The sequence below is a fragment of the Eretmochelys imbricata genome, chromosome 3, assembly GCF_965152235.1.
Source record: "Eretmochelys imbricata isolate rEreImb1 chromosome 3, rEreImb1.hap1, whole genome shotgun sequence".
Lineage (NCBI taxonomy): Eukaryota > Metazoa > Chordata > Testudines > Cheloniidae > Eretmochelys > Eretmochelys imbricata.
Window position 1 is genome coordinate 140,577,325 of NC_135574.1, and position 26,816 is coordinate 140,604,140.

Consider the following 26,816-nt stretch of genomic DNA (forward strand, 5'->3'; position numbering starts at 1 on the left):
CACGTCTGTAATCGCGTGACCAGGGAGATTAAAGTGTTCTCCGACTGGTTTATGAATGTTATAATTCCTGACATCTGATTTGTGTCCATTTATTCTTTTACATAGAGACTGTCCAGTTTGACCAATATACAAGGCAAAGGGGCATTGCTGGCACATGATGGCATATATCACATTGGTAGATGTGCAGGTAAACGAGCCTCTGATAATGTGGCTGATGTTATTAGGCCCTGTGATGGTGTCCCCTGAATAGATAGGTGGGCACAGTTGGCAACGGGCTTTGTTGCAAGGATAGGTCCCTGGGTTAGTGGTTCTGTTGTGTGGTATGTGGTTGCTGGTGAGTATTCGCTTCAGGTTGGGGGGCTGTCTGTAGGCAAGAACTGGCCTGTCTCCCAAGATTTGTGAGAGTGTTGGGTCGTCCTTCAGGATAGGTTGTAGATCCTTGATAATGTGTTGGAGGGGTTTTAGTTGGGGGCTGAAGGTGACGGCTAGTGGTGTTCTGTTATTTAATGTGTTAGGCCTGTCCTGTAGTAGGTGACTTCTGGGAACTCTTCTGGCTCTATCAATCTGTTTCTTCACTTCCGCAGGTGCGTACTGTAGTTGTAAGAATGCTTGATAGAGATCTTGTAGGTGTTTGTCTCTGTCTGAGAGGTTGGAGCAAATGCGATTGCATCGCAGAGCTTGGCTATATACAATGGATCACGTGGTGTGATCAGGGTGAAAGCTGGAGGCATGTAGGTAGGAATAGCGGTCAGTAGGTTTCTGGTATAGGGTGGTGTTTATGTGACCATCGCTTATTAGCACCGTAGTGTCCAGGAAGTGGATCTCTTGTGCGGACTGGACCAGGCTGAGGTTGATGGTGGGATGGAAATTGTTGAAATCATGGTGGAATTCCTCAAGGGCTTCTTTTCCATTGGTCCAGATGATGCAGATGTCATCAATATAGCGCAAGTAGAGTAGGGGCGTTAGGGGACGAGAGCTGAGGAAGCGTTGTTCTAAGTCAGCCATAAAAATGTTGGCATAGTGTGGGGCCATGCGGGTACCCATAGCAGTGCCGCTGATTTGAAGGTATACATTGTCCCCAAAATGTAAAATAGTTATGGGTAAGGACAAAGTCAAAGTTCAGCCACCAGGTTAGCCGTGACATTATCGGGGATAGTGTTCTTGACAGCTTGTAGTCCATCTTTGTGTGGAATGTTGGTGTAGAGGGCTTCTACATCCGTAGTGGCCAGGGTGGTGTTATCAGGAAGATCACCGATGGATTGTAGTTTCCTCAGGAAGTCAGTGGTGTCTCGAAGGTAGCTGGGAGTGCTGGTAGCGTAGGGCCTGAGGAGGGAGTCTACATAGCCAGAGAATCCTGCTGTCAGGGTGCCAATGCCTGACATGATGGGGTGCCCAGGATTTCCAGGTTTATGGATCTTGGGTAGTAGACAGAATATCCCAGGTCGGGGTTCCAGGGGTGTGTCTGTGCGGATTTGATCTTGTGCTTTTTCCAGGGAGTTTCTTGAGCAAATGCTGTAGTTTCTTTTGGTAACTCAGCAGGATCAGAGGGTAATGGCTTGTAGAAAGTGGTGTTGGAGAGCTGCCTAGCAGCCTCTTGTTCATATTCCGACCTATTCATGATGACGACAGCACCTCCTTTGTTAGCCTTTTTGATTATGATGTCAGAGTTGTTTCTGAGGCTGTGGATGGCATTGTGTTCTGCACGGCTGAAGTTGCGGGGCAAGTGATGCTGCTTTTCCACAATTTCAGCCTGTGCACGTCGGCAGAAGCACTCTATGTAGAACTCCTGAAGGTTGAGACAGCAGACTGGACGAGTCCACCTAGAATCCTTCTTTTTGTAGTGTTGGTAGAGAGGTCTCTGTGGATTAGTATGCTGTTCAGAGGTGTGTTGGAAATATTCCTTGAGTCGGAGATGTCAAAAATAGGATTCCAGGTCACCACAGAACTGTATCATGTTTGTGGGGGTGGAGGGGCAGAAGGAGAGGCCCCGAGATAGGACAGCTGCTTCTGCTGGACTAAGAGTATAGTTGGATAGGTTAACAATATTGCTGGGTGGGTTGAGGGAACCATTGCTATGGCCCCTTGTGGCATGTAGTAGTTTAGAAAGTTTAGTGTCCTTTTTCTTTTGTAGAAAAGCAAAGTGTGTGTTGTAAATGGCTTGTCTAAAGTCCAGCCACGAGGAAGTTTGTGTGGAAGGTTGGTTTTTATGAGAGTATCCAGTTTTGAGAGCTCATTCTTCATCTTTCCCTGTTTGCTGCAGAGGATGTTGATCAGGTGGTTCCGCAGTTTCTTTGAGAGCGTGTGGCACAAGCTGTCAGTATAGTCTGTGTGGTATGTAGATTGTAATGGATTTTTTACCTTCAGTCCTTTTGGTACTATGTCCATCTGTTTGCATTTGGAAAGGACAATGATGTCTGTCTGTATCTGTACAAGTTTTTTCATGCAGTTGATAGATTTCCACTCCATACGGCTAAATGCAGTGCCTTGCATAATGACATGTTTCAGAGTAACAGCCGTGTTAGTCTGTATTGGCAAAAAGAAAAGGAGTACTTGTGGCACCTTAGAGACTAACCAATTTATTTGAGCATAAGCTTTCGTGAGCTACAGCTCACTTCATCGGATGCATACTGTGGAAAATACAGAAGATGTTTTTATACACACAGACCATGAAAAAAAATGGGTGTTTATCACTACAAAAGGTTTTTTCTCCCCCCACCCTACTCTCCTGCTGGTAACAGCTTATCTAAAGTGATCACTCTCCTTACAATGTGTATGGTCTGTGTGTACAAACACATCTTCTGTATTTTCCACAGTATGCATCCGATGAAGTGAGCTGTAGCTCACAAAAGCTTATGCTCAAATAAATTGGTTAGTCTCTAAGGTGCCACAAGTACTCCTTTTCTTTTTGCGAATACAGACTAACACGGCTGTTACTCTGAAACCAATCAACTTGAAATAACTCTGGCATACATCTTTGCATTTTATAAACTAATGACAGCCGAGGACATAATTTCATGATAAATCAGCTGTACCCTAAAACATTTCCATCCCATAAATGTATTTTAGTGATAGTGATTTGTGTATTAGTCCATTAAAAACCAAGATATGAAGCTAAATGTGGGTAAAGTTATGGCTAGTGTCAAATATACTATTACCAATGAAATCAGGTGAACTATTTGTAAGATGAACCCTTACCCAAGTGCTGTAGACGTCTGACACAATAGATATTAACGTACAACTTGCATTTAAGACAAAGAACAGTATTAGAACAAGAGTGTTCTATGGGCATACCTTAATATGGACTTTAACTAATGCACTACATAGCATTTTAAAAGTCAGCACAGCAAGATTAAAAGTGAGGTTTTTAAAAACATAAAAATTGTACTGAAGTGTGAAGTTTAAGCAAAATAGGCAGGAAATTCAGAGATATCGCCAAAAAATCTGTCCAGTTATTTGTAGGTATTTTAGGTCTCCAAATACTAGGTGATTTTACATTGTGTTGTGTATGTTGTATAAAGATTAGATGTCAGCAAGAACACTGAAATTCCTCACTTTATTATGCATATTTTTTCATAGTAGCATGCAAAGGCCCCAGTCAGGGATTAAGATCCCATCATGCTAGGTACTGTACAAACAATACAGTAGCTGCTGCAGAGAGCTAACAACTGGTTTAAAGTAGACAAATTAGAAGAGATTAATTTTTTCTTAATCTTTATTTTAAAAAACAGGATTAGAAATAAGACTTCAGGTATTGTTTGACAGATGACGAAAGACTAAAATAACAAAGAAGTCATAATATATGGATGGAAATACCATACATTTCCTTATTTAACACAGGATACTTCTAGACCCCAAGAGTCAAAATAGCAGGTTGAAGATTTATCAGCAGAAAGATTCCAATGAAGTCCAACATTCCATGTCTGTTTTAAGAAGTATAGGTTAATGTTCTAGTTCTCTCTTCTTCAGAAACAAGAGAAAAGTGAATATTATAGCAGGTGTTTTGAGGCCTCCACAGACTCTGACCTACAATATGCTGAGCACCTTCACTGTCAAATGAAGTTAATGAAAGATGTTATGCTGTTCTTTGCATTCTTGGATGGCATTTTCAGGAATTTGGATACATTATGTCTAAAAGGAAACAAAACTGTATTAAATGGGAATTCATTTCTCCTTGTATTTGCTTGTAGCCATTATTGGGTCATTTCTCATGGACTACCAGACATCTAACATTAATGTCAATAGCAGGGGGTAGCTACATTAGTCTGTATCCACAAAAACAACAAGGAGTCCGGTAGAACCTTAAAGACTAAACAGATTTATTTGGGCATAAGCTTTCCTGGGTAAAAAACCTACTTCATCAAAAGCATGGAGTGAAAATTACAGATGCAGGCATTATTATACTGACACATGAAGAGAAGGGAGTTACCTCACAAGTGGAGAACCAGTGTTGACAGGGCCAATACAATCAGGGTGGATATAGTTCACTCCCAATAATTGATGAGGAGGTATCAATTCCAGGAGAGGCAAAGTTGCTTTTGTTGCCAGGTTTATAAGAAACTGCATTGGATGCCCTGCCCACCTTCCAGAAGTTTTAGCAAACCAACCCCCACAACAGCTTACAGCTCCCTTTACTTCCTCCCTCTTTTCAACTTCCAGTGACAGTTTATTCCACCCACTACCAATGCTGCTGTCTTCAATCCATAAGTCCATCCATTCCCCTGCCCCCAAGTGCTAGAAAGATTTATAAATGTCTTATTTTTTTTAAAATAAATAAAAATCCAGTTTTCATCTTTTCCTTTTTATCTTTCCAGAGTAAAGTTTTCATTCACAGACTGAAATTAGAGATTAATTTTTCTAGAATGAAAAAGCTCTTATGTTCATGTAAATACTCACTTTAGGAAGGAAAAAAAATAAATGCACAAATACAAAATGGGAAATAATTGGCTAGGCAGCAGAACTACAGAAAAGGATATGGTGATTATGGTGGATCATAAAGTGAATACAAGTCAATGTGATGCTATTGAGAAAAAGGCAAATGTCATTCTGTTTTAAACAGGACTGTCATATGTAATCTTGGGAGGTAGGAGATAGTTGTTCCACTCTACTCAGCCATGGTGAGGCCTCAGCTGGAGTACTCTGGGCACCACACTTTAAGAAAGATGTGAACAAACTGGAGAGAGCCCAGAGGAAAGCAACAAAAATGATAAAAGATTTAAAAAACCTGACCTGTGAGGAAAATATTGGGCATGTTTAGTTTAGAGAAAATATTCCACCGCGGGCTTCTCTTCTCTTAACAGTCTTCTAATATGTAAAAGGTTGTTATAAAGAGGACTGGGGCATGCAACCCTCTGAAACATTCTGGCGACCCAATTTGGGGTCCCAAGCCACAGGTTGAGATACCCCAGTATAGAGGATAGGCTGAATTGGTGTAGTAATATTACTGCTTCTTTCCTGTCATACTGGTTAGAAACTACCATAGTAAAACTGCTGTATTTGAACCGTATCTGAGCTAAAGATCTCATCCCAGATATCATAACCAATTGGCATGACATATCATTACAGAGCATGTGGGACACATGGTGGACACACCACAAAGCATCAAAAGCTCATAAGATTCTGACCTACAGTTTTTGCAACATCTTGTCAACTGGTCCTCTGTAAAAATTAAGCCATATTAAGAGACCTGATTTTATGCTACTTTATATTAGATTATGAACTCTTTGGACATCTTTTTGTTCTATTTGTACCGTTCTTAGTACAATGAGATCCTGGTCCATCCATGGGTGGCTGAGGTTCTGTGGCCTGCAACGTGCAGGTCAGACTAGATGATCGCAACAGTCCCTTCTGGCCTTAAAGTCAATGACTGGAGCTCCTAGGCACTACTGCTATACAAATAATACTACATAGTTTGCTTGGCCACTTTGGATCAGCCATAGCAGCTTTACAAACCCTCTAGACAATGGTTTCTAAACAGTTTAATATTTTAGGCAATATATCATGTATTGCAAAGAGGAGTGTCCTTCCCCAGAGATCGACAGCAAGGGAGGCTCAGACGCCCCCTGGTGGCGGAACAAGGAAAGCCATGCCCACTACACCAGGAGCAGATGGGCGGGACAGGAACAGGAAGTATAAAAGATGGGCTCATTTAGGGAGAAACCACTGCAAGAGGCAGATGTTTCCAAGCTGATTTTGGAAACAGAGCCTGCTGAAGTCTTCTGCTGTCTTGAGGACTTGTCTGAACTACCAGATGTGGCTGATGCTGAGGAGTGACTGGGATTACTGCTTGCAGTGTACCCAGGGGAGATGCAGGACAACCCAGAGATCCAGGTGCACCCTGTGGGTAGTGGCCCAGGGACAGCTGACTACCCTCTGGTTGGGTTGCTGCCCAAGTCTGGTTCAGTGTGCTACAGCTGGATCCCTGCTGACTCAGTGGCAGACCACTCTGCCACTGTTAGGGCCCTGGGCTGGGGTATGGTGGAGTCAGGTGGGCCCATGGCAGCCTCCCCACCTTTGGCCAGGAGGCCTCTGGAAGTCTGTCTGCTGAGCTAGGATCCTAGCCTGTTGGGTGCTTGTCCTAGCCTGAGCTCCCCTACATTGTGTTGAGTGCTTGCTCCAGTCTGAAGCTCTAAACTGTTGTTACCTTGCCGTGCTTGTGTGCCAGGGTCCCTGGATTATTCACTGCTCTGCCCTGCCTGAGGTTGGGGCCCTAGACTGTGCTTGGTACCCTGCCCTGTCTGAGGGCCTGGGTTCCCAGACTATAGCTGGTTGGGCTTTAGACTGTTTAGTCAATACCACTAGAAGTATAAGTCCTACCTCCACCCTCCTGTGGGCTGCCAGCACCATTTTTTACATTCCTATTGATTTGGCAACAGTCAGTCAGCAAAAAAAAAAAAAAAGACTGAAGGATAACTTCCTTCTCTTCCCCACCCCAACCTATCCATTGCCAGATAACTGGAAGGAATACACAAACCTTTAAGAGGACAATTAAAAAAAAAACCTGACTTTTTAGCCCTAAGGATAACTTGTACTACAAGTTTTGAAATTCTAATTAATTTTCATATGTGCTTTGTTCGGTCAACAACAAGCTGATCAGTTTTCACCATGGTTCTCGGCAATTAGTAAAATGTTGCAGAGTTTGCAACATCAAAAGTATTCATTTACCAAAATAAGTGTATTGAGCACACTGTTATTCAAACACTTTGTCTTATAAAACATATGCAAAGACTGAACTTTGGCCCTAACCTACTTGAAAGTTGTTTTTTTTAAAAAAGGTAAGTCAACTTAAAAAAAGATCATTTAGGTTGTCTAAAATTCTGCAGACAGAACTGTTTTAACTGAAAGATTAAGAAAAAATTCTAGGCTTTCTTTCAGTTTTATTTGGAGCAGTTGACTGTGTGCAAAATGCTGCCAATCTTATTCTTTCCCCTTCCACTACCAGTTTTCCTTTTACTTGTAGGGTGGGAAAATGGGAGGAAAAAATATCTAGACAAAATAGTATCATGTAATGGCAGTATCATGAAAGCTGTCAACATTCAAGGGCATCTGTAATTGATTTACTTAATGAACATATTTTAAGTGACTATGAGCTGACGAGAGAAACTACATACTAACCCACACATATTGTATGGCTCCTAGTTTTCAATAGGAACAAATGGAATAGAACCTGTTTATGTTAAACTTAGGCCTGCAGGGAGGTATGATGAGAAGTCTAGATTATTTCATTGCACTGCAATTAACCAATTATAATTCCATGCTCAGTAACCGTTGTTGTTGGAAATATTCCACACTTTTCGTCTTCAAGCACCTTAAAGGCACAGAGTTACTGTGGCTGTGAAAACAGATTCCAAGCCTGTCCCTCTCTCCATGACACTCTGCACGTCCACCTTGTCCTACTAAGGCACCTTCTTCCTCTTCCCTCTAAGCAAAGAGTGCACAAAGGAAGGCTTAGCCACTGCAATTTGTAAAAAGCCTTTCTCGCCCAGAGGTGAGCCTGGCCTGGCTTGGCCGGCAGCGGTGGGCTGCCTCATACTGCCGCCCAGCAAACGAGGGAGCAGCGGTGATGGATGAAGCGAGGGCTGCTCTGCGGAGCCCCGAGAGCACACAGCGGGGCCCGCAGCACCCAAGAGCTGCTCGCCCGCTTCCCAGTGTGCGAGGGACCGGTCACTTCCTTGAATTTAGGCTGGAGGCGCTGCCCTGGCTCAGACTAGCATGTGCGCCGCTTCCGGTGCGTGAGGAAAGCCGGGGGCCCGCGCTAACAATAGGGCAGACAGAGGCGGGCACCCCGGCGCTAGGGAAGTACAAGGGGCGGCAGGGGAGCTAGTAGCCGGGCAGGGCGCACGAGGCAGAGAGCGGGCTGCGAGGGGTGACGGCGGGGCCGGGCCAAGGAGAGCGGGATGCTGGGGAGCGGCTCCCGGCGGCAGGACCGAGTGCGGGGCAGCCCCTCTCGGCGGCGGCGAGGGGGACCCGGGCTCAAGGTGACATCTTGGGTCGCAAGAGGAGGAGGCGGCGCCGCCGCGCCAGGCCGCCGCGCCAGGCCCCCCAGGTGAGCCCGGCGCCGTTCCTCACCTGGCACCTGCAGACGATGTCCGCGTCCTGCGCCAGCAGATCCACCAGCTTGCCCTTGCCCTCGTCGCCCCACTGGGCCCCCAGCACCACGGTCACCTTGTTGCCGGGCGGGCGCGCGGCGCACTCGCCGTTGGGGACGGGGGGAGCTGAGGCGCCCTTCTCAGACATGGTTGCCGCCGCCGGAGGCTCCTTTCCTGCTCCCAGGGCAGGGTACACATGAGGCGGCACAGGGGCACGCTCAACGCCGCCTCCTCCTCCCCAGACCCCGCCTCCTCCACGCCGGGAAATACCGCAACTGCAGCCGCCGCATCCAGTGGCGACCGCTGGCTCCCGCCCGGGAGCCCCGCCCTCTTCTCTGCATAGACGGATGCCGCTCTCAACCCCGCTCTCGCGGCAGGAACTACGCTTCCCGGCATGCAGCACGACGCTTCCCCGCAGGGCGCCGCACGGAGTTTGCGTGATGCTTGATGGGGCGAGTAGTCCCTATGGGTCGCACCTGCGAGAGGGGCGGAACAAGCCTTGTTGCTGCGGCGGCCTGGGGCTGACCCAGAAGGAGGGACCGGGTGTGCTAGAGGCGGGCGCGGCGGCTGCAGATGCTGCCGCTGCCTCCTCCCCTTCGAGAGGCGCGGGTGAGAGGCGCCAGGCAGTTTCTGTTGAGCACCTCCGCCGCGGGTCCGGTGTCACGTGATCGGATGGGTGGCGGTTTATTGGGGCCGTTATTAGGCGGGCCCATGGCGCGAGCGCCGGAGCGGCTATGGGGCACTCGAGGCCTGGGGCTGCTGCTGTGCCTGGGTGGATGCTGCTGCCTGTGGAGGTGGGAGGCTGGAAAATGGATGGGAACAGAATGAGATGGGAGGCCTGAGGGGGCTGCACCTGTCAGGGTGCCCAGCTCATCGTTGTGTCCCTGACCCCCAATCTGAGTGGGGGAAGAACCCCAGCGTGGGCACAGAGAGCGCCTGAGCCACAGGGCGCCTGCTTCTGGCCTGCCCCAGCCCATGCCATGCGGCCCACGGGGCAACAGCTTCCAACACGCCCCAGCACAAGCCACGCAGCCCACCAGGTGACAGCTGCTAACACACTCTGACCCAAGCCATGCCACCCACAGGGTGACAGCTGCCAACATGCCCCAGCCCTCGCCCCATGGGGTGACAGCTGCCAACCTGTGTTGACCCATGCCCAGCAGCTGACAAGCATAGTGTAGCACATGTATTCTCTCTTGTCTTGGATCAAGATGGATCATCATATGCTGGGCTCAGGCGCCTCTACATTATGAGCTGGTGCTGTGATTTCCTCCGCTCGCATACACATGCACTTGCTGTCATCAAGCTTGATGATGATCTGCAAAGAGCTGTCTGATCACATGGTCTTAGCTTCTTGTTGTCTGCTGGTTCTTGAGGTCTCTGGGCTCTGTCTTGCAAAGATCCTTACAGTCTATAATAGTCACTGGAAATAGGAAAGTCTAGCTGCCTCTACTAAGGACCATGAATAAGGATACGATCCTGTCATGGATTCTGGGACTTTGCAAGATGTCCATGACTTCTCCTGGGGCAAGGCTGGAGCAGCTGTCAGTCCCAGAGTAGCAGCCACTTGAACAACTGACTGGTAGGGAGGCATGGAGCAGTGGTGGCTGGAATTGCCGGCTAGTGATCAGCCCCAAGGCTACCAGAGCAGTGGCCCCCAGAACAGCTGGCCGGCAGCCCCCAGGGCTGCCAGAATAGCTGACAGTCGGCCTTCCGCCAGAGCAGTGGTCCCCAGCCCACAGAAGTAGCGGCCAGGGCCAGGTCAGCCTCTCTAAGGCTGGAGCAGCAGTGGTCAGCCCCTGTTGCAGGAGCAGCAGTGGGGTTGGAGCAGCTGCAAGTCCTGGCAGCGCTCTATGTCCCCTACCTTCACCCCTCCAGGGTGTTTTTAGTAAAAGTTAGGGACGAGTCGTGCGCTTCTGTGAATTTTTGTTTATTGTCCACGACATGTTCCTGACTTTTACTAAGAATACCTCGGACAGACTCTTGACTTAACCAAGAATATATATGTATATAAGGGAAATTGAAATGAATAGCCAAAGTAGGAAGCCTGATTATGTTTTTTCAAAAAGATTAAACACATTTTGCATTAAAGACAGCTGAAAATACAGAAATACTTTCATTAAATCACTCTTCCATGTAAGCAACTGCTGCAGTTGATGTAGAGATGTTGTGTGATTGTGAATAACAGGTGAGGTGATCCATGTAATCACAGATTGGGGGGGAAGGAATTGGTAAGACACTCTGTTGTCCACAGTATGAAAAAGTTTTAGGACTCCTGTACTTAGGCCTGGTCTACAGTACACAGGTTGACATAAGGCAGCTTACATTGATCTAATTATGTCAGTGTCTATATGACAGCTGTGTCCCCCTATGTAAGTGCTCTACTACATTGCTATAATAACTCCACCTCTATGAGAGGCGTAGGCCTTATGTCGGTGTAGTTAGGCTGGTGCAGTGTCTGTATAGACACTGCATTACTTAGATGGGCTGTTAGCGCTCTTGTCAATTTCACAGCTCCAGCCCCTACCAGCAGCCCCAGCCCTGAAATTGACAAGAAAGCTCACAATTTCACAGCTCCAGGGGTGAAATTGACAAGAAAGCCTGGCAGCTAGAGCCCACCTGCCCACCCCTCCCCTGGAGAGCTGGGCAGCTGAACAGCACTCCTGGCTGGGAGCTGCAGGCATCTAGACTCCACTCCCAACTGGGATCTGGGGAGAGAAACCCAGAGGCTGGATCCTGCTCCCAGCTGGGAGCTGGGGCAACAAACCCAGGTGGCTGACCCGCTCCCAGCTGGGAGGTGAGAAACCCGGGGTTGCTTTCCCGCTCCTGGCTGGGAACATTGTCTGTCTTGTCAATTTCAAATTGAGAAAGGCTGCCTGGCTCCTGGCAGGGTGGAGCTGAAAAGCTGGGGCAGCTGGACCCCACTCTCTAGGGGCAAGAAGCCTGGGGCAGCTTCCCCCAACACACCCGCTCCCAGCGGGAAATGGGGAGGCGAGAAGCCCCAAGCAGCTTCCCTCCGCTCCCTGTGGGGAGCAGGGTGGCGAGTCAGGGTGCAACCCACTTCCCTGTGGGGCAGCCCAGCTCCTGGCAGGGAACTGCCAGCGGAACTGAGACACTTGGCTCTCAGCTCCCCACACTGCCCCTCTTAGGTCAGTGGAAGTGTGCCTGATGAGAACGCACACCACCAACCCAAGGAGCATAGTGTGGACATGCACCACCTCAGTAATTACCTAATATAGGTCGACCCAAGTTTTTAGTGTGAACATACCCTAAGTAAGCTATGATTGCTCTACCTCCTGGAGGCTGTGAGCCTAAGAAATGGTAAGCCTGTAGTTACATTGGAGACGACCCAGGAACCTGCAGAGTTGCAGGAAGTTTCCAGATGGTTCAATTGGTGACAGTTTCCCTCTGAGCCTACTGCACCAATGCCCAGCATTGTGTTAGGTTGCACTGTTCTGCTGTAGGTGCCAACTTTCCTGTTAAATGTAAAGCTGAAATGGTCATTCACGATTTTATGGCATTTTTAACAAAATAGGGCCGTCATCCCTGATTAGATGTCTTGATCTAAATCTAATTTGGGTATTTATTGTGCTTACATAAATTTTCACTGCCGTTTCAATTGACTACTATATTCTTCACTTCTGATCCTAAACAGTTGTATAGTTTTGCTATGTGCTGTTAAACAGCTGACACAATACATCTAAGAAGTGGTAATGTACCATTGGTGTGTGAGTAATTCTAGTTTGTCATATACAAATATAGTGCCAAATTTGGCCCTCATTTACACCAGTGTAAATCCAGAGTAAGTCTACTGACTTTGAATTGATCCATGGTTTGTAGGCTGTAATCTTATGCTTTCACACAGCTATTCCCTGGCTTCCTGAAATAGCTTTGGGACCTCCAGAATATTGTCATAACATGATATTGCTTTGTGATGTTATTCTAATGCTGCTCTCTAAGGGGGTCATAGAGTATCACTGCTTTACTATTTTTATTTGGAGAAGAAATTAATTTTGACATTCATACCTTTGTGCATTTTCTTTGCAGGTATAAAACTAATGTAGAAAACTATGCTGTCTTCACTACCAGAACCACCGTAAGTGTTATTTAATAATGATCAAAACAAATCAGTCTTGATTTGTAATACACTGCTTCCGGCTTTTATTTGTGTATATTAGGGACTGACAATGTTTTGGGTCTGATTTCAAAGACCCTTTATTTTGTAATGTCTTAATATTGCAAAGTAGAGTAGATTTTGCTGTATATAGGAAGATTTTTCTGTAAGGATGTTTCAGGACTAATTCAATCAGGCCGACATGTTACTTTACAGACCCATGGAAAGCAGACAAGCCCTCTGCTTAAGCAGACAAACCACTGCTTACACCAAGTTCTTAGATCCAAGGACCAGGTTTTATTTGCATAGGTACAGAGCACTAAACCCAGTGATCAAATGACGTGTAGCAGGCCAGTGAACTGGCTATATCACAAGGGGAAAGGCATTGATTCTAGGTTCTGACGTGATCTTTTATACATAGTATTACACATTATCTTTATCAACACGCCCTTCTATTCATTTGCTGTCCCAAATTTTTTCTTCCCTATCGGGTAATATTTATTGCTGTACATCATGTTCTGAATTATACAATAAGTTGCAAAAAGCATTGTTCCTCTTTTTAGCAATAATAAAACTATCATACTATTTGACAGGGATTTTGCTTGTTTTCCCTAGTCTCCCCAAAATCTTAATAACAGAATGTTCAGATCTTAATATTTTTTGTCAGGAACCTTTGTTCTCACTTTTCCATCTTGAAAAGGTTATACAGAGGTTATAAAAACCACACTTGAGTATGCAGGCCTACAAAACCTGCACATATGTTGTTTATACTTCTACTTATACATTCCTGATCAATTATCCACTAAATAAGCATTGGGTCTTTACCAGGTTATATAGAGTAAGCTCACCTAACCAATGCTTTACTCCTTTACATTTTCTCACATGGGTTTAATTAACCATACCATTCAATAATATGGCTATAAAATATGCTAAATCTTGACAAAAGTTCAAAAAATACAATTGCTGATACCCATTGTCAAGAACAAGCACTTTTTGTAGTCTAGAGAAAGCCCTAGTGCAAAACTGTTCAGAGATTTCCGTTTGCACTTGTTCATTTTGTTTTATTATTTATTTTCACTTTTAAGTGAGAGAAACAACAAAAATATATGTTACATAATAAGTGTAATAATTTAGGTCGTATTGTCTTTTCAAATTTAACAAAATTATTGGCGGAAGATGTATAGCCAAAACAGTCATATCTATTTCAAATTTCACTTTAATTTGGACACACTAAAGCTTTACATGCAAATATACTTCTTTGGGGGATAAGAGGCAACTCTCATATAGGAACAGTTAGTAGATAATCAGTGATTACAAGTGGAGGGGGTGGAGTGTGTTCATCACATTCCATTTAAATATACTGAAGAGATATTTAGAATGGTCACATCTGTAGGCCAAAGTATGTATTTCTGGCAGTCAGGTAAGGACATCTCAAACCAGCATGATTATATATCTGTTTAAATTACCCAGTAAGTATGTGTCTGATCAGTCATCAATTCAACTTTAACCTGTTCAGGGTTCAGTACTGCCCATATTGAGGTCAATGGAAGTTTTGCTAGTGATTTCAGTGGGAACAGGGTCAGACCCATAAATCAGAAAGGAAAGTTAAGAATACAAGTGGGAATAAAAGAAAAATGCTGTAACACAGTGGTTCTCAAATTGTGGTCTGCAGAGCAATTGCTGGTCATCTACAGAGCTGACTGGTTATATGGTACAGGCTCTTCCTCCTTATTAACTGCTGCTACATTGCATTAAAAGACAGCTGAAACAGATTTAATATTTTTCTAATGTTGCATTTCCATGTTAGCAATTTATGAGTTTTCCATAACTTGCACCAGTTCAGTATCACAATGTATGAATAAATGGTGCCATTCTCAAAATCATTTGCAGTCAGCTTTAGTAATTGAATTAGAACCATTTTCTTGGCAAAAAAATCCCACTGTTGCTACTACCAGTGATTGTGAACACACTTGTGCACGCACTATTGTACACGTCAACAGTTTAAAAAGCAAATGAAGTTGAAAGGGTTAGTAATTCTCTGCACTACTTGGAGGGAAATTCAGATTTTATTGAACTGCCAGTCCTAGTTTTTTGTTTCTGTGGCACCAGGCATGGGAGTTCAGTGGAGTAAAATTATGCATTGAGGGGAGGGAATGCCTTGTCTATTGACAACAGTTTATCTGGCCCATTTAGGGTGACCAGATAGCAAGTGTAAAAAATCGGGACAGGGGGTGGGGGGGGTAATAGGTGCCTATATAAGAAAAAGCCCCCAAAATCGGGACTGTCCCTATAAAATCAGGACGTCTGGTCACCCTAGGCTCATTGCAGAGCACCATCTAAAGAGCTCGAAGGCAGTTTTGAGTGTGCTTTTGTTGCGTGATGATGGCCTTGGCAATAGTGAACTGTTCCCAGGGGGGAAAACAGAAATCTTTACTGATGTATTGAACTAAAGAATAAAGAGCAAGATGAAAACTAGTTTACTCTCACTGGCGCTACTTACTGTGAGTGTCACAAAGATTGCACTTTGCAACAAGATTTCCTGCCCTGCTAACAGAGACTTCAGAAATGGTAGTTGTAATTCAAAACCTTATTTGCTAGTTTTATAGAAGACATACCATTTTATTTATTTGTAGTGTGCTTTACATAATTTAGTCTGTTTTTTTCCCATTGAAATTATTGACAAAACTTTTTTTGACAGTGGCAGAAGACTGGGTTTAATACCATAGTCATTACAATTTTAAGTTTGAAGTTGTCCCTAGGCATTTTTAATATTTAAAGAATTTAATCATTTCTGTGTAATAATTAAAAACCTGGTAAAAGAACATTATGGTTTTAAAACCACTATACAGTTAGATATATTGCAACAGATTATATATTTGTATGTACTACCATAAGTTCTCTACTCTTTGTTTAGATATATTTAGAGTATGAAGGAGCTGAATTTGTGCAATGGGAAGTTTCTACGTTATGTACTGTTGCAAATAAAAGGTAAGGACTGCAAAAGTGAATAATAACAGCACAATGGTAACTCACATTGACTTTATTGGGAGCAGAGTTAGGTCAATTCTGAATACTTTTGAAAATTCCACCCAAAGTTTGAGAAGGTCGTGTTTGTATACACATACAAATAAGATGGGCTTCTGTTAAGCCTGGCACATGCATTCGTTTGGAGATCTGTTGGAAAACAAAATGTTATTTTTATTTCCCTTAAGAATTATGAAGTACAGATCCTTTGTTTCAGAATAAGAGTTGTGGGTTGAGATTTGCGGAGGAGACAGAGATGCAGGTCCTGAGATTTCTATATAATTTATATTGTAAGTTAAATATTTATTGATGTAATGGAATATAGAATTAGGCATTGGCATATACAGTATAAAGTAGTTCTAAGTATGCTATTTCTCCTAAACTTCCTTGCCTATGTACTGTACATGTGAGGAAACCTTGAGCCAAAAAGATTGATAAATACTTTAAAATATGTATCTAAATTAAGAATTGCACATTTTATGTTCTTGGGTTTTTTAATTTTTTTTATTTGGCCCAGTGCATTTATATGAACAATGCCATGTAAACAGATATTCTTTCTATCTCAGAGATGTAAAGAGTCTGTCATTGTAGAACATAAATGCTGAATTGTATTCTATGTTTGTGTTATTTTTAAGTTGAAACGTGTCTGATTCCTTACATTTGGAGCAGCTAGGGTCTTCAGGAGGACCCTATTTAAGACATTAGACTGCACAAAGGTTTCTAGACACATAATGTTCAGGTAGTGGGACGGACAGGACACAATCTTTTTTGTCTAGGTATTCTTATTTGATCATTTAATGGCCAAGATACCTAATGCATTTGTGAGCTCCAGATTAGATCCAGCTACACTAGGAGTAGGAAACCCAAAATACCACTTTTTTAAAAAAAAGCATCTCTGCCCCTAAATGACTGTTTAGCCAGGATATGGTACAACCTTTAAAAAGATTTCAAATTAACAGAGGGATGTATTACAGCTATTATCTGCATAGCACTGAGATCCAACACTATCTACAGTATAGCGGGAGTACATAAAAGTTATACTCATGCAGCATTGTGGCTGAAAGTTTTGATAAGCAAAAGTCAGATAAAAAGTTGTGGTTTCCACTGCAGCTTTAATTTGTCTATCTTGCTGTGTTTGTGTTTATATGTGTTATGTCTTTGAAATTATTGTATTGGTAAGCTTATTTGAATGTACAATCAGATATCACATATTTAAATATTTGAATGATTGCACATTCAGGCATATACATCTGTGTGTTAATGTGAGTGTATTATCATTAGATTGCAAATTCAAATACAGATGCAAAATGCAGTTGTTACTCCCAAAATCCAGACTTAAGGCACCCCCACAATAGTTTGCCTATTTCAGTAACTCAATTGTCAATTATTTGTTTTGGTAGGTGAAAGGAGATGGCCCATCCTAGAGGAATTGCCAGGGTTTTACTAGGGGTTGCCCTGTGACCTTCAGAAAACTCCCCAGAACAGACTAACTTTGTTTACGCTTGGGAAGACATGGATATAGCCTTCGGCTCAAAGGATTGACACTCAGGCAGTAATCTTTGAAAACAAAAATTTTCTTTATTTAACGTACCAAGATTTCCTGATACAATAAAATCTTTTAAAAGAACAAAAACATATATCAAGAAACATTAAACATAAATTCTATTAGCACAAGTATTCACATTAAAGTACTCAATACTGCAATGTCATACATTTGGAAATGGCTCCAAGTGGTTACATTCTACATGTCATGATCAATCACATGTAGGATGCTGACAGCAATTCTAATTAAAGCACTAAACTTTTATACATATATCCAACTTTAGTATCTCAAACACACTCATATGTCCTAGCTCCTTCTTATACCATAGGTCTCATGCTTACTTTCTACAGTCTTCTTTTCCCTCTGATCTGTCAAAAGGTCCCTGTCTGTCTCAGTGCCAAACTCCTGCTCTTCTTCTCTGTCCGCTGCTGCCGCACCTCTGCCACCCCTTCTGCGCTACTGCCGCTGTTGCTTGACGTGATTTCTTGATCCATCACAACAATCTAGCCGCCTTCTTCCCTCTTCAGTGATTTTTCTCTCTTCCTGCTTCTTCTGACTTTTCTCCTGCTGACAACCTCTTCCTTCCAGTCACTCACACACATCAGTACCACCAACACCAAACTTGTCAGCTCTCTGCCTTATATATGATTTTGGCCTACTTTGGTTATTTCCTCAATCCTTATCATTAGCATACTTCTCCTCCAATCATCTTTAAGTTCTCTCTGATTGCTCCATTCTTATGAACCAATTAAAGCCGCTAAACCTATCTGTCAATCAAAGCTGGATCTGATTGAAAACCTGCACCTGACCTGACTGACCCCTCCCTTTAGGTTTTGGAGTAATCTTTATCTAACCTCAGCCTGCCAGCTTGCTATAGGCCAAATTACTCCAAGACCGCCACTTTAATCTTTGGTTTCAGAGTAACAGCCGTGTTAGTCTGTATTCGCAAAAAGAAAAGGAGTACTTGTGGAACCTTAGAGACTAACCAATTTATTTGAGCATGAGCTTTCGTGAGCTACAGCTCACTTCATCAGATGCATACCGTGGAAACTGCAGCAGACTTTATATATACACAGAGAATATGAAACAATACCTCCTCCCACCCCACTGTCCTGCTGGTAATAGCTTATCTAAAGTAATCGTCAGGTTAGGCCATTTCCAGCACAAATCCAGGTTTTCTCACCCTCCACCCCCCCACACAAATTCACTCTCCTGCTGGTGATAGCCCATCCAAAGTGACAACTCTTTACACAATGTGCATGATAATGAAGTTAGGCCATTTCCTGCACAAATCCAGGTTCTCTCACTCCCTCAATCCCTGGAGGGGGGTGAGGGAGTGAGAGAACCTGGATTTGTGCTGGAAATGGCCTAACCTGACGATTACTTTAGATAAGCTATTACCAGCAGGACAGTGGGGTGGGAGGAGGTATTGTTTCATATTCTCTGTGTATATATAAAGTCTGCTGCAGTTTCCACGGTATGCATCTGATGAAGTGAGCTGTAGCTCACGAAAGCTCATGCTCAAATAAATTGGTTAGTCTCTAAGGTGCCACAAGTACTCCTTTACTTTAATCTTTGTGCTCTGATTACCTGCAACTACCATTTTATTATTCCTGGCCCTAACTGCTTAAAACTGTCTTTATTAGTTATTAAATTCTTATAAATATAAATGATTCTTATTTTCTTAATACATCTATATGCATCTTAATATTAGGATGCACTGTAACCACTCCAATTTTTACCTAATTTTAGATCATTTAATTTTGATATTTCCTTCACTTCAGCTAGTGGTGGCACAGCAGTGTTCTTAATGCTGTATTTCATAAACAGAATAGAGCAGCTGAAAGATCTCTCATACCACAGTGTGTCTTACAAAGGTGTTGAGATACGAAATAGGTAGACAGCTATTTTAAATGTAGTGTGTTTTATAAGGGTGTAGCACACTCTCTGGGCTTGTCTACATATAGTTTTTATTCCACTTTAAATATATCAGTGAGAAACTAATATAGTTGAAGCAGTGCAACCCCATCATATGGACACATTTATGTTGATATAAAGGTGCTTTATATTGTGATGTACAGCTTAGGGTATGTCAGGGCCGGCCCACAACATTTTGGCACCTGAGGTGGGGATCTCAAATGACGCCCCCGTGCTCCCTCGCTTGGGCCAAAACTTTGAAAGGTCTCATTTCTGCTTTCTCCCTGTTCTACTCCTCTCATGGTACTGCTCTGCTACCTACCCCAATAAAGGAGAACAAACAACTTAAAATGCCTTGTTCAAAAATTTTAAGTGACACTTAACTTTCAAACGCCTAAACAGCAAATGTAATTTTTCTTGTCTGCATAGTAAACACTGGCTTCTTTAACAGTTTGAATAATCAAAGTGGTGCTTTCGTGCCTTCTTGGTTGCAAAGATTTGAACTGCTTCCTGAAGGTCCACAGTCTGGGCCAGCTCATGCTCTATTGAGATGGTTGCAAGGCCGACCAGCCTCTCCTGTGTTATTGTGGAGCGTAGATGTGTTTTTATTAACTTCAGCTTGGAGAAACTGCGTTCTCCACGGGCAACTGTTACAGGAACTGTTAGAAGTATGTGCAGAGCAACAAAAGCATTTGGAAAGAGGGTGATCATCTGATTTGTGCACATATATTCCAGAACAGCCTTTGGAGTTGACCCTGCTGAAATGTGTCTTGAAAGGGCTTTCCGTTCATCACCTAAGTCACTCGCATCAATATCGCGCATATCATCATGTGTCAACACTGTCTCTAGTGCCCTGCATTGCTGGTGTAGGTCTTCTTCAGGTATAATGAGGAGTTTTGGAATATTATACAACATCCCAAATATACTGCTGTGTTCCTTGAGCTGCATGAAACATTCTTCAACTGACTGTATTGCACAATTAGCACCTGGTTAAAGAATTCAACTTTGCATTGTTGTTTGGGGTCTCTTATGGGATTATCCCGTGCCTCGTAATCAAAACGTCTTCTTCTTCGGTGACTTTTGTATTCTTGAATGGGTGGGAAAATAGCTTCAGTGTGAGGTTCCTCTGCCAACTTCTGTGCACTCTTCAGAACGTTTTGAAATCCCTCATCTGACCGGTAAGACTGTAGGTATGACTTTGCTTTGTCCAGTTGTTCCATTGCTCCAGATATATCAAGTTCAACACCTCGGAGTCTCTTGCTTACAACATTTATTTCAAACAGTATGGCATGCCACAACACTAAGCCACACACAAATATGAAATTATGTATGATTCTGGTGATTCCATTTCCCTCTGCCACTGTTCTCCCACGAACAGTTCCTGTCATAGCGTTATCCTCCATAATGGCAACTATGGCATCATCTATCTTCCCAATTTGGTGTTTGATAGACTTTATCGCCTCCACTCGACTTTCCCATCGTGTGGCACTCAGTGGTTTCAGTGTCAGAGAGGATGTTCCCAGACGTTGCTTCAAAATTTGCCATCGATGATTTGATGCAGAGAAAAATACAAAGATGCTTTGAATGACATTAAAAAATTCAGCAGCCTCACTAGAAGCTGATGCTGCATCACTGACCACCAAGTTCAATGAATGAGAACTGCATGGCACAAAAAAAGCTCGAGGGTTTAACTCTTGGATCCGTGTCTGCACTCCTCTGTTCTTTCCTCTCATGTTGGCACCATTATCGAAGCCCTGACCTCTCATGTCAGCTATCGCAATTCCCATATCTTCCAGCTTTTTAAGAAGCACATTTGTCATACCAGCTCCTGTAGTATCATCAGTGTCAATAAATTCTAGAAAATGCTCTTTGACAGTCACCACTGCAGGGACATTTTCACTAGGTTCTGTTGTTGTTACAAAATGCACCATTAAAGTCATTTGTTCCATATGGCTGGTGTCAGGTGTGCAGTCCAGAATAACAGAGTAATATCTTGCTGACTTCAAATCTGCCACAATCTTCTGTTTGACTTTTGTTGCCAGTAACTGTATGATCTCATTTTGAATTGTTTTTCCAAGGTAGTGGTGTTTGTACGTTTCTTGGGTGGTGACTCTTCTTAGATGCTCCTGGAGTACAGCATCAAACTCAGCCATCAGCTCCACAATTTTAAGGAAGTTTCCATTGTTTGGCACATACAGCTGACCTGAAGTGCCACTCAGTGCTAGATTTTTGGTAGCAAGCATTCTCACAATGGCAATGAGCCTTTTCAGAACATTTTGCCAGTAAAGAGACTCTGATGCAATCTTCTCTTGATGCTGATCATCTATGGTGGCCTTTAACCTTCGTCTCATCGCAAGCTCTTTCCACCTATGGAAGGCTCTCTGGTGATTTGCTGCCTTCTCATGGCATGCCAGATTTCTAACCCGATTTTTCCAGTCCTTTGTTCCTGTAGAACCCAATGTGGCTGGAACATTAGACTGGAAGAGTTTGCAACAAAAACAATATGCAGCATTCTGGGTTTTTGAGTACATAAGCCATGGCCTCTCCACTTTGTCACCATTGCGGATTTCACGCCAGTAATGTGTTGGATGGAAACTTCTATTTTCACTGTCTTTGGGAACATGAAGTTTTTCACTTGCTGTGGCCCATGCAGTACAAGGAAGTCCCTCAGGCTACTGCTCAAGTGGGTCCACAGTCCTGGATCATCTAGACTTAAGGAACTAAACTCAGCAGCAGCTGTTTCTTGCGCCTCCACCACACTCTTCTCTGATCTACACTTTTCTTCACGAATGTGCATGGTTATATCCATTTGAGATGGAGATATGGATACTGCAGTAGCTGCCAGCTCACCTGCACTCTGACTAACTGGAAAATCAGGCATCTCCTCACCAGTCACATCCTCACAAGGCTCACCGTGAACATTTGTGTCTATGTATCTCAGGAGGGCTCCTTCCTGCTTAGATAAAAAAAGCTTCCTTTGCTTTCTTTCTTTCTTTTTCTGAATGCTGCCCCGGAGGGGCGTTTTCTTCTTTCACTCATGACTGCTGTTCTGTGCCAGCTATAGTGGCTCTCAACACTCATTTGAAGGGGACAAATAAGCAGGCTGGTAGCATTGCCTGAGTAAGGGAAGATATCAGCATCTTAAGGGCTTAACTGGCTCCAACTACTTCAGTTGACTGCCTGTTCAAGGAAGCAGCAGGAAACAGGAAGCTCCCTGAGAAGCTGGTGTTAATCAGTCCAGGCTCCTGGGGGTGCTAGAGAGGTACATCAGAGGCGGCTCCTCCTCCTCTCTCTCCCTACAGCTCCTGCTGCTTTCTGTTATTCCCTCCCACCTTTTCTCCTACCTGCCTGCTATGTCTCTTGTGCCCTTCTTCCTCCAGCACAGCACTCCACCATCTCTGTGCATCTAGAGCAGAGAGCATACATATGCACCAGAAGCAGACACAATTTTCTACACTCTGGGTCCTAGTGGCGCCCCCCCCCCCCCCCGCAGTCTGACATCTGAGGCGGCCACCTCAGTTCGCCTCATGGTGAGGCCATCCCTGCGGGTATATCTACAGTACAAACACTACAATGGTGCAGCTGCAGCAGTAGCATAGACACTTACTACAGTGATGGAAGGGGTTTTCCCTTCACTGTAGTAAATCCACCTCTCTGAGAGGCAGTAGTTAGGTTGACAGAAGAATTCTTCCATCAACATTTTGGTATCTATATGGGGCTTAGTTCAGCTTAATTATGTTGCACAGGGCATGACATTTTTCACAGCCCTGAGCAAGGTAGCTAGGTCAACCTAAGTTTTAGGTGTAGACCCGGCTTTTGTCTCATAAATGTACGGGAATAAGCTATACTGGTATAAAGCACCTATACACTGGCATAACTGGGTTCACACTTGGGATTGTACTCATTTAACTATTATGGTATAAAAAATATCAGCTCTACCTGAAATAGTGTGTAGATTAAGGCTAAGCTAAAAAACTGAGCACATTGATTTTGGACTGAACGGGCAATCTAATGATAGTACATTTAAAAAAAATTGTTGGAGAATAAGGAAGAGAAAGGTTTGCTCAGTTTGAAAGATGGAGATAGGGGAGGAATTAGGTCCTGAGTCAAAGTTAAGACTGAATGGACCAGTCAGAACACCAGTCTGGTGTTAATTAGTATTAAATACCTGGCTGTTTGTTTTTTAATTACTGTAGTTCACCTACAACAACACTGAACTGTCCAGTTCCTGGAACTCACACAATTAGACCAAAAGTTGACAATGAGGTAAGCTGTCAATAATAACTATAAGAAATTCATAGTGCACTGTAGTCAGGTCCATGTGTTCCTAGTATTTTGCAGTATTTGCCACAGAGTCCACTTCAGTGGATCACAAATTAAATGTGAGTCAATAGTGTAATACTGTTGCAAAAAATGTTAATGATCCTGGGACGTATTAGCAGGAGTGCTATAAGAAAGACACTAGAAGTAATTCTTCCATTCTACTCAGCGCTGATCAGGCCTCAGCTGAAGTACTGTGTCCAGTACTGGGCACTGCACTTCAGGAGAGATGTGGACAAAGTGGAGAAAGTCCAGAGAGAGCAACAAAAATTAGTAACGGTCTAGAAAACATGATCTATTAGGAAAGATTGGGGAAAAAATGGGTTTGTTTAGTCTAGACAAGAAAAGACTGATGGGGGACACGATAACAGTCTTCAAGCACGTAAAAGGTTGTTATAAAGAGGAGGGTGATAAATTGTTCTCTTTATCCACTGAGGACAAGACAAGAGGTAATAGGCTCAAACTGCAGCAAAGGAGATTTAGGTTAGACATTAGGAGAAATTTCCTAACTGTAAGAGTAGTTAAACACTGGAACAAATCACCTAGGGAGATTGTGGAGTCTCCATTATTGGAGGTTTTTATTATCATCTTAGGCAAACACCTCTCAGGGATGGTCTAGATAACACTTAGTCCTGACTCAGTGCAGGGGACTGGACTAGATGACTTATCAAGGTTCCTTCCAGTCCCATGTTACTGATTCTATGATTAGCTTCATAGTATTGTTCCAGAATCAAATCTTTCTAGCCCTAATGGTTGTGAAAGAAACCTTCCAAATGTCAGCTGAGTGTAACCAATGCAGTGATGTGTTCCTGAGTCTGCTAACAGACTGAATCAATAGCTCAGAGATGTCTGAACAGCCCCCATTCATTATATTGAGGTGTGTGATGTGGTATACAAACACCACATTGGCCAAGGTTAATAGGATGATGTGGGCTCAAACAGCTCCACCCTCTTATCCTGCAGAGCTTTCAGTCTTGGAGGGGGGCACTTGAACAAGGGAGAGAGCTCGTTTGTGAATGGACTTGAAAGGAGAACAGACTGGCAGCTCCCTTGTGTGAGAAGCCTAGGGAGAGCCAGGAGCTGACTAAAGACTGTGATCTGCTAGGACCTCCCTGTGGGAGATTGTCACTGACTATTAGTTTGTTTTTTTACCATGAACCTGTCGGTGGGTGGGTGTTAAGATGAGCTGCTGCAGGTGGGGTCCTCCTGAAAGGAAGGAGGCTGAAAACTGAGCCCAACAGCGCTGAAGATTCTTTTGGTTTGTGTTTATGTTGAACTTTGACTTGGAGGTTCCACTTCTCTGGAAGGGACTGAACACTGTCAGTGACCTGGCCGGCATCTAAGCCACATCCACAACTCAAATAATGCAAATTTCATTATCAACATTACCATTATCATTACCTATTTTATTAAGGGGGGACATAAGTCTATAAAATCTTGAATGGTGTGGAGAAAGTGAATAAGGAAGTGTTATTCACCCCTTCACATAACACAAGAACTAGGGGTCACCCAATTAAATTAATAGCCAAAACAAACATAAGGAAGTACTTCTTCACACAACATGCAGTCAACCTGTGGAACTCGTTGCCAGGGGATGTGGTGAAGGTCAAAAGTAGGGCTGTCAAGTGATTAAAAAAATTAATCGCAATTAATCGCGTGATTAAAAAAATTAATCGTGATAAATCGAACGATTCATCGCGCAATTCATTGTGTTGTTAAACAATAATAGAATACTATTTATATAAAATTTTTTGGAAGTTTTCCACATTTTCGAATATATTGATTTCAGTTACAACACAGAATACAAAATGTACAGTACTTTGTATTTATTTATTATAAATATTTGCACTGTAAAAATAAAAGAAATAGTACTTTTCAATTTACCTAATACAAGTACTGTAGTGCAATCTCTTTATCATGAAAGTTTAACTTACAAATGTAGAATTATGTACAAAATATAACTGCATTCAAAAATAAAACAATGTAAAACTTTAGACCCTACAAGTCCACTCAGTCCTACTTTTTGTTCAGCTAATAGCTCAGACAAACAAGTTTGTTTACAATTACAGGAGATAATGCTGTTCACTTCTTGTTTACAATGTCACCTGAAAGTGAGAACAAGCATTTGCATAGCACTGTTGTAACTGGTGTTGCAAGATATGTACTTGTCAGATGCGCTAAAGATTCATATGTCCCTTCATGCTTCAACCACCATTCCAAAGGACATGCGTCCATGCTGACGATGAGTTCTGCTCAATAACGATCTAAAGCAGAGCAAACTAATGTATGTTCATTTTCATCATCTGAGTCCGATGCCACCAGCAGAAGGTTGATATTCTTTTTTGGTGGTTCGGATCCTTTAGTTTCGTCATCGGAGTGTTGCTCTTTTAAGACTTCCGAAAGCGTTCTCCACATCCCATCCCGATCAGATTTTGGAAGGCAGTTCCGATTCTTAAATCTTGAGTTGAGTGCTGTACCTATCTTTAGAAATCTTGCATTGGTACCTTCGTTGCGTTTTGTCAAATGTTCAGTGAAAGTGTTCTTAAGAAGGCATGCTGGGTCATCATCCGAGACTGCTATCATATGAAATATATGGCAGAATGCCGGTAAAACACAGAGCAGGAGACACAATTCTCCTCCAAGGAGTTCAGTCACAAATGTAATTAATGCATTATTTTTTTTAAAGAATGTCATCAGCATGGAAGCATGTCCTCTGGAATGGTGACCAAAGCATGAAGGGGCATATGAATGTTTAGCATAACTGGCACATAAATACCTTGCAATGTCGGCTACAAAAGTGCCATGCGAACATCTGTTCTCACTTTCAGGTAACATTGTAAATAAGAAGCGGGCAGCATTATCTCCCATAAATGTAAACGAACTTGTTTCGCTAAGCTGAACAAGAAGTAGGACTGAGTGGACTTCTAGGCCCTGAAGTTTTACATCATTTTGTTTTTGAGTGTAGTTATGTAACAAAAAAAATCTACATTTGTAAGTTGTGCTTTCATGATAGAGATTGCACTATGGTACTTCTTTGAGGTGAATTGAAAAATACTACTTCTTTTGTTTATCATTTTTACGGTGCAAATATTTGTAATACTAATAATATAAAGTGAGTACTGCACACTTTGTATTCTGTGTTGTAACTGAAATCAATATATTTGAAAATGTAGAAAAACATACAAAATATTTAATAAATTTCAATTGGTATTCTATTGTTTAACAGTGCGATTAAAACTGTGATTAATCACAATTAATTTTTTTAATCACAATTAATTTTTTTGAGTTAATCGCGTGAGTTAACTGTGATTAA

General features: G+C 43.0%; 2 protein-coding genes across 2 annotated transcripts in view; one reads left to right on the plus strand and one right to left on the minus strand.

The window, feature by feature from the left end:
* Window positions 1-8,906, minus strand: part of ADSS2 (adenylosuccinate synthase 2) — a 46,922-nt gene extending 38,016 nt beyond the window's left edge. Inside the window, exon 1 of the mRNA XM_077813484.1 lies at window positions 8,566-8,906. Coding sequence (XP_077669610.1) covers window positions 8,566-8,733 — 168 coding nt within the window. The 5' untranslated portion in view covers window positions 8,734-8,906. The remainder of the gene's footprint in view (window positions 1-8,565) is intronic.
* Window positions 8,907-9,257: 351 nt separating this feature from the next.
* The window catches only part of CATSPERE (catsper channel auxiliary subunit epsilon), an 89,532-nt gene continuing 71,973 nt past the window's right edge, over window positions 9,258-26,816 (plus strand). The window contains exons 1-4 of the mRNA XM_077813483.1: window positions 9,258-9,379; window positions 12,633-12,681; window positions 15,614-15,687; window positions 23,380-23,449. Coding sequence (XP_077669609.1) covers window positions 9,258-9,379; window positions 12,633-12,681; window positions 15,614-15,687; window positions 23,380-23,449 — 315 coding nt within the window. The remainder of the gene's footprint in view (window positions 9,380-12,632; window positions 12,682-15,613; window positions 15,688-23,379; window positions 23,450-26,816) is intronic.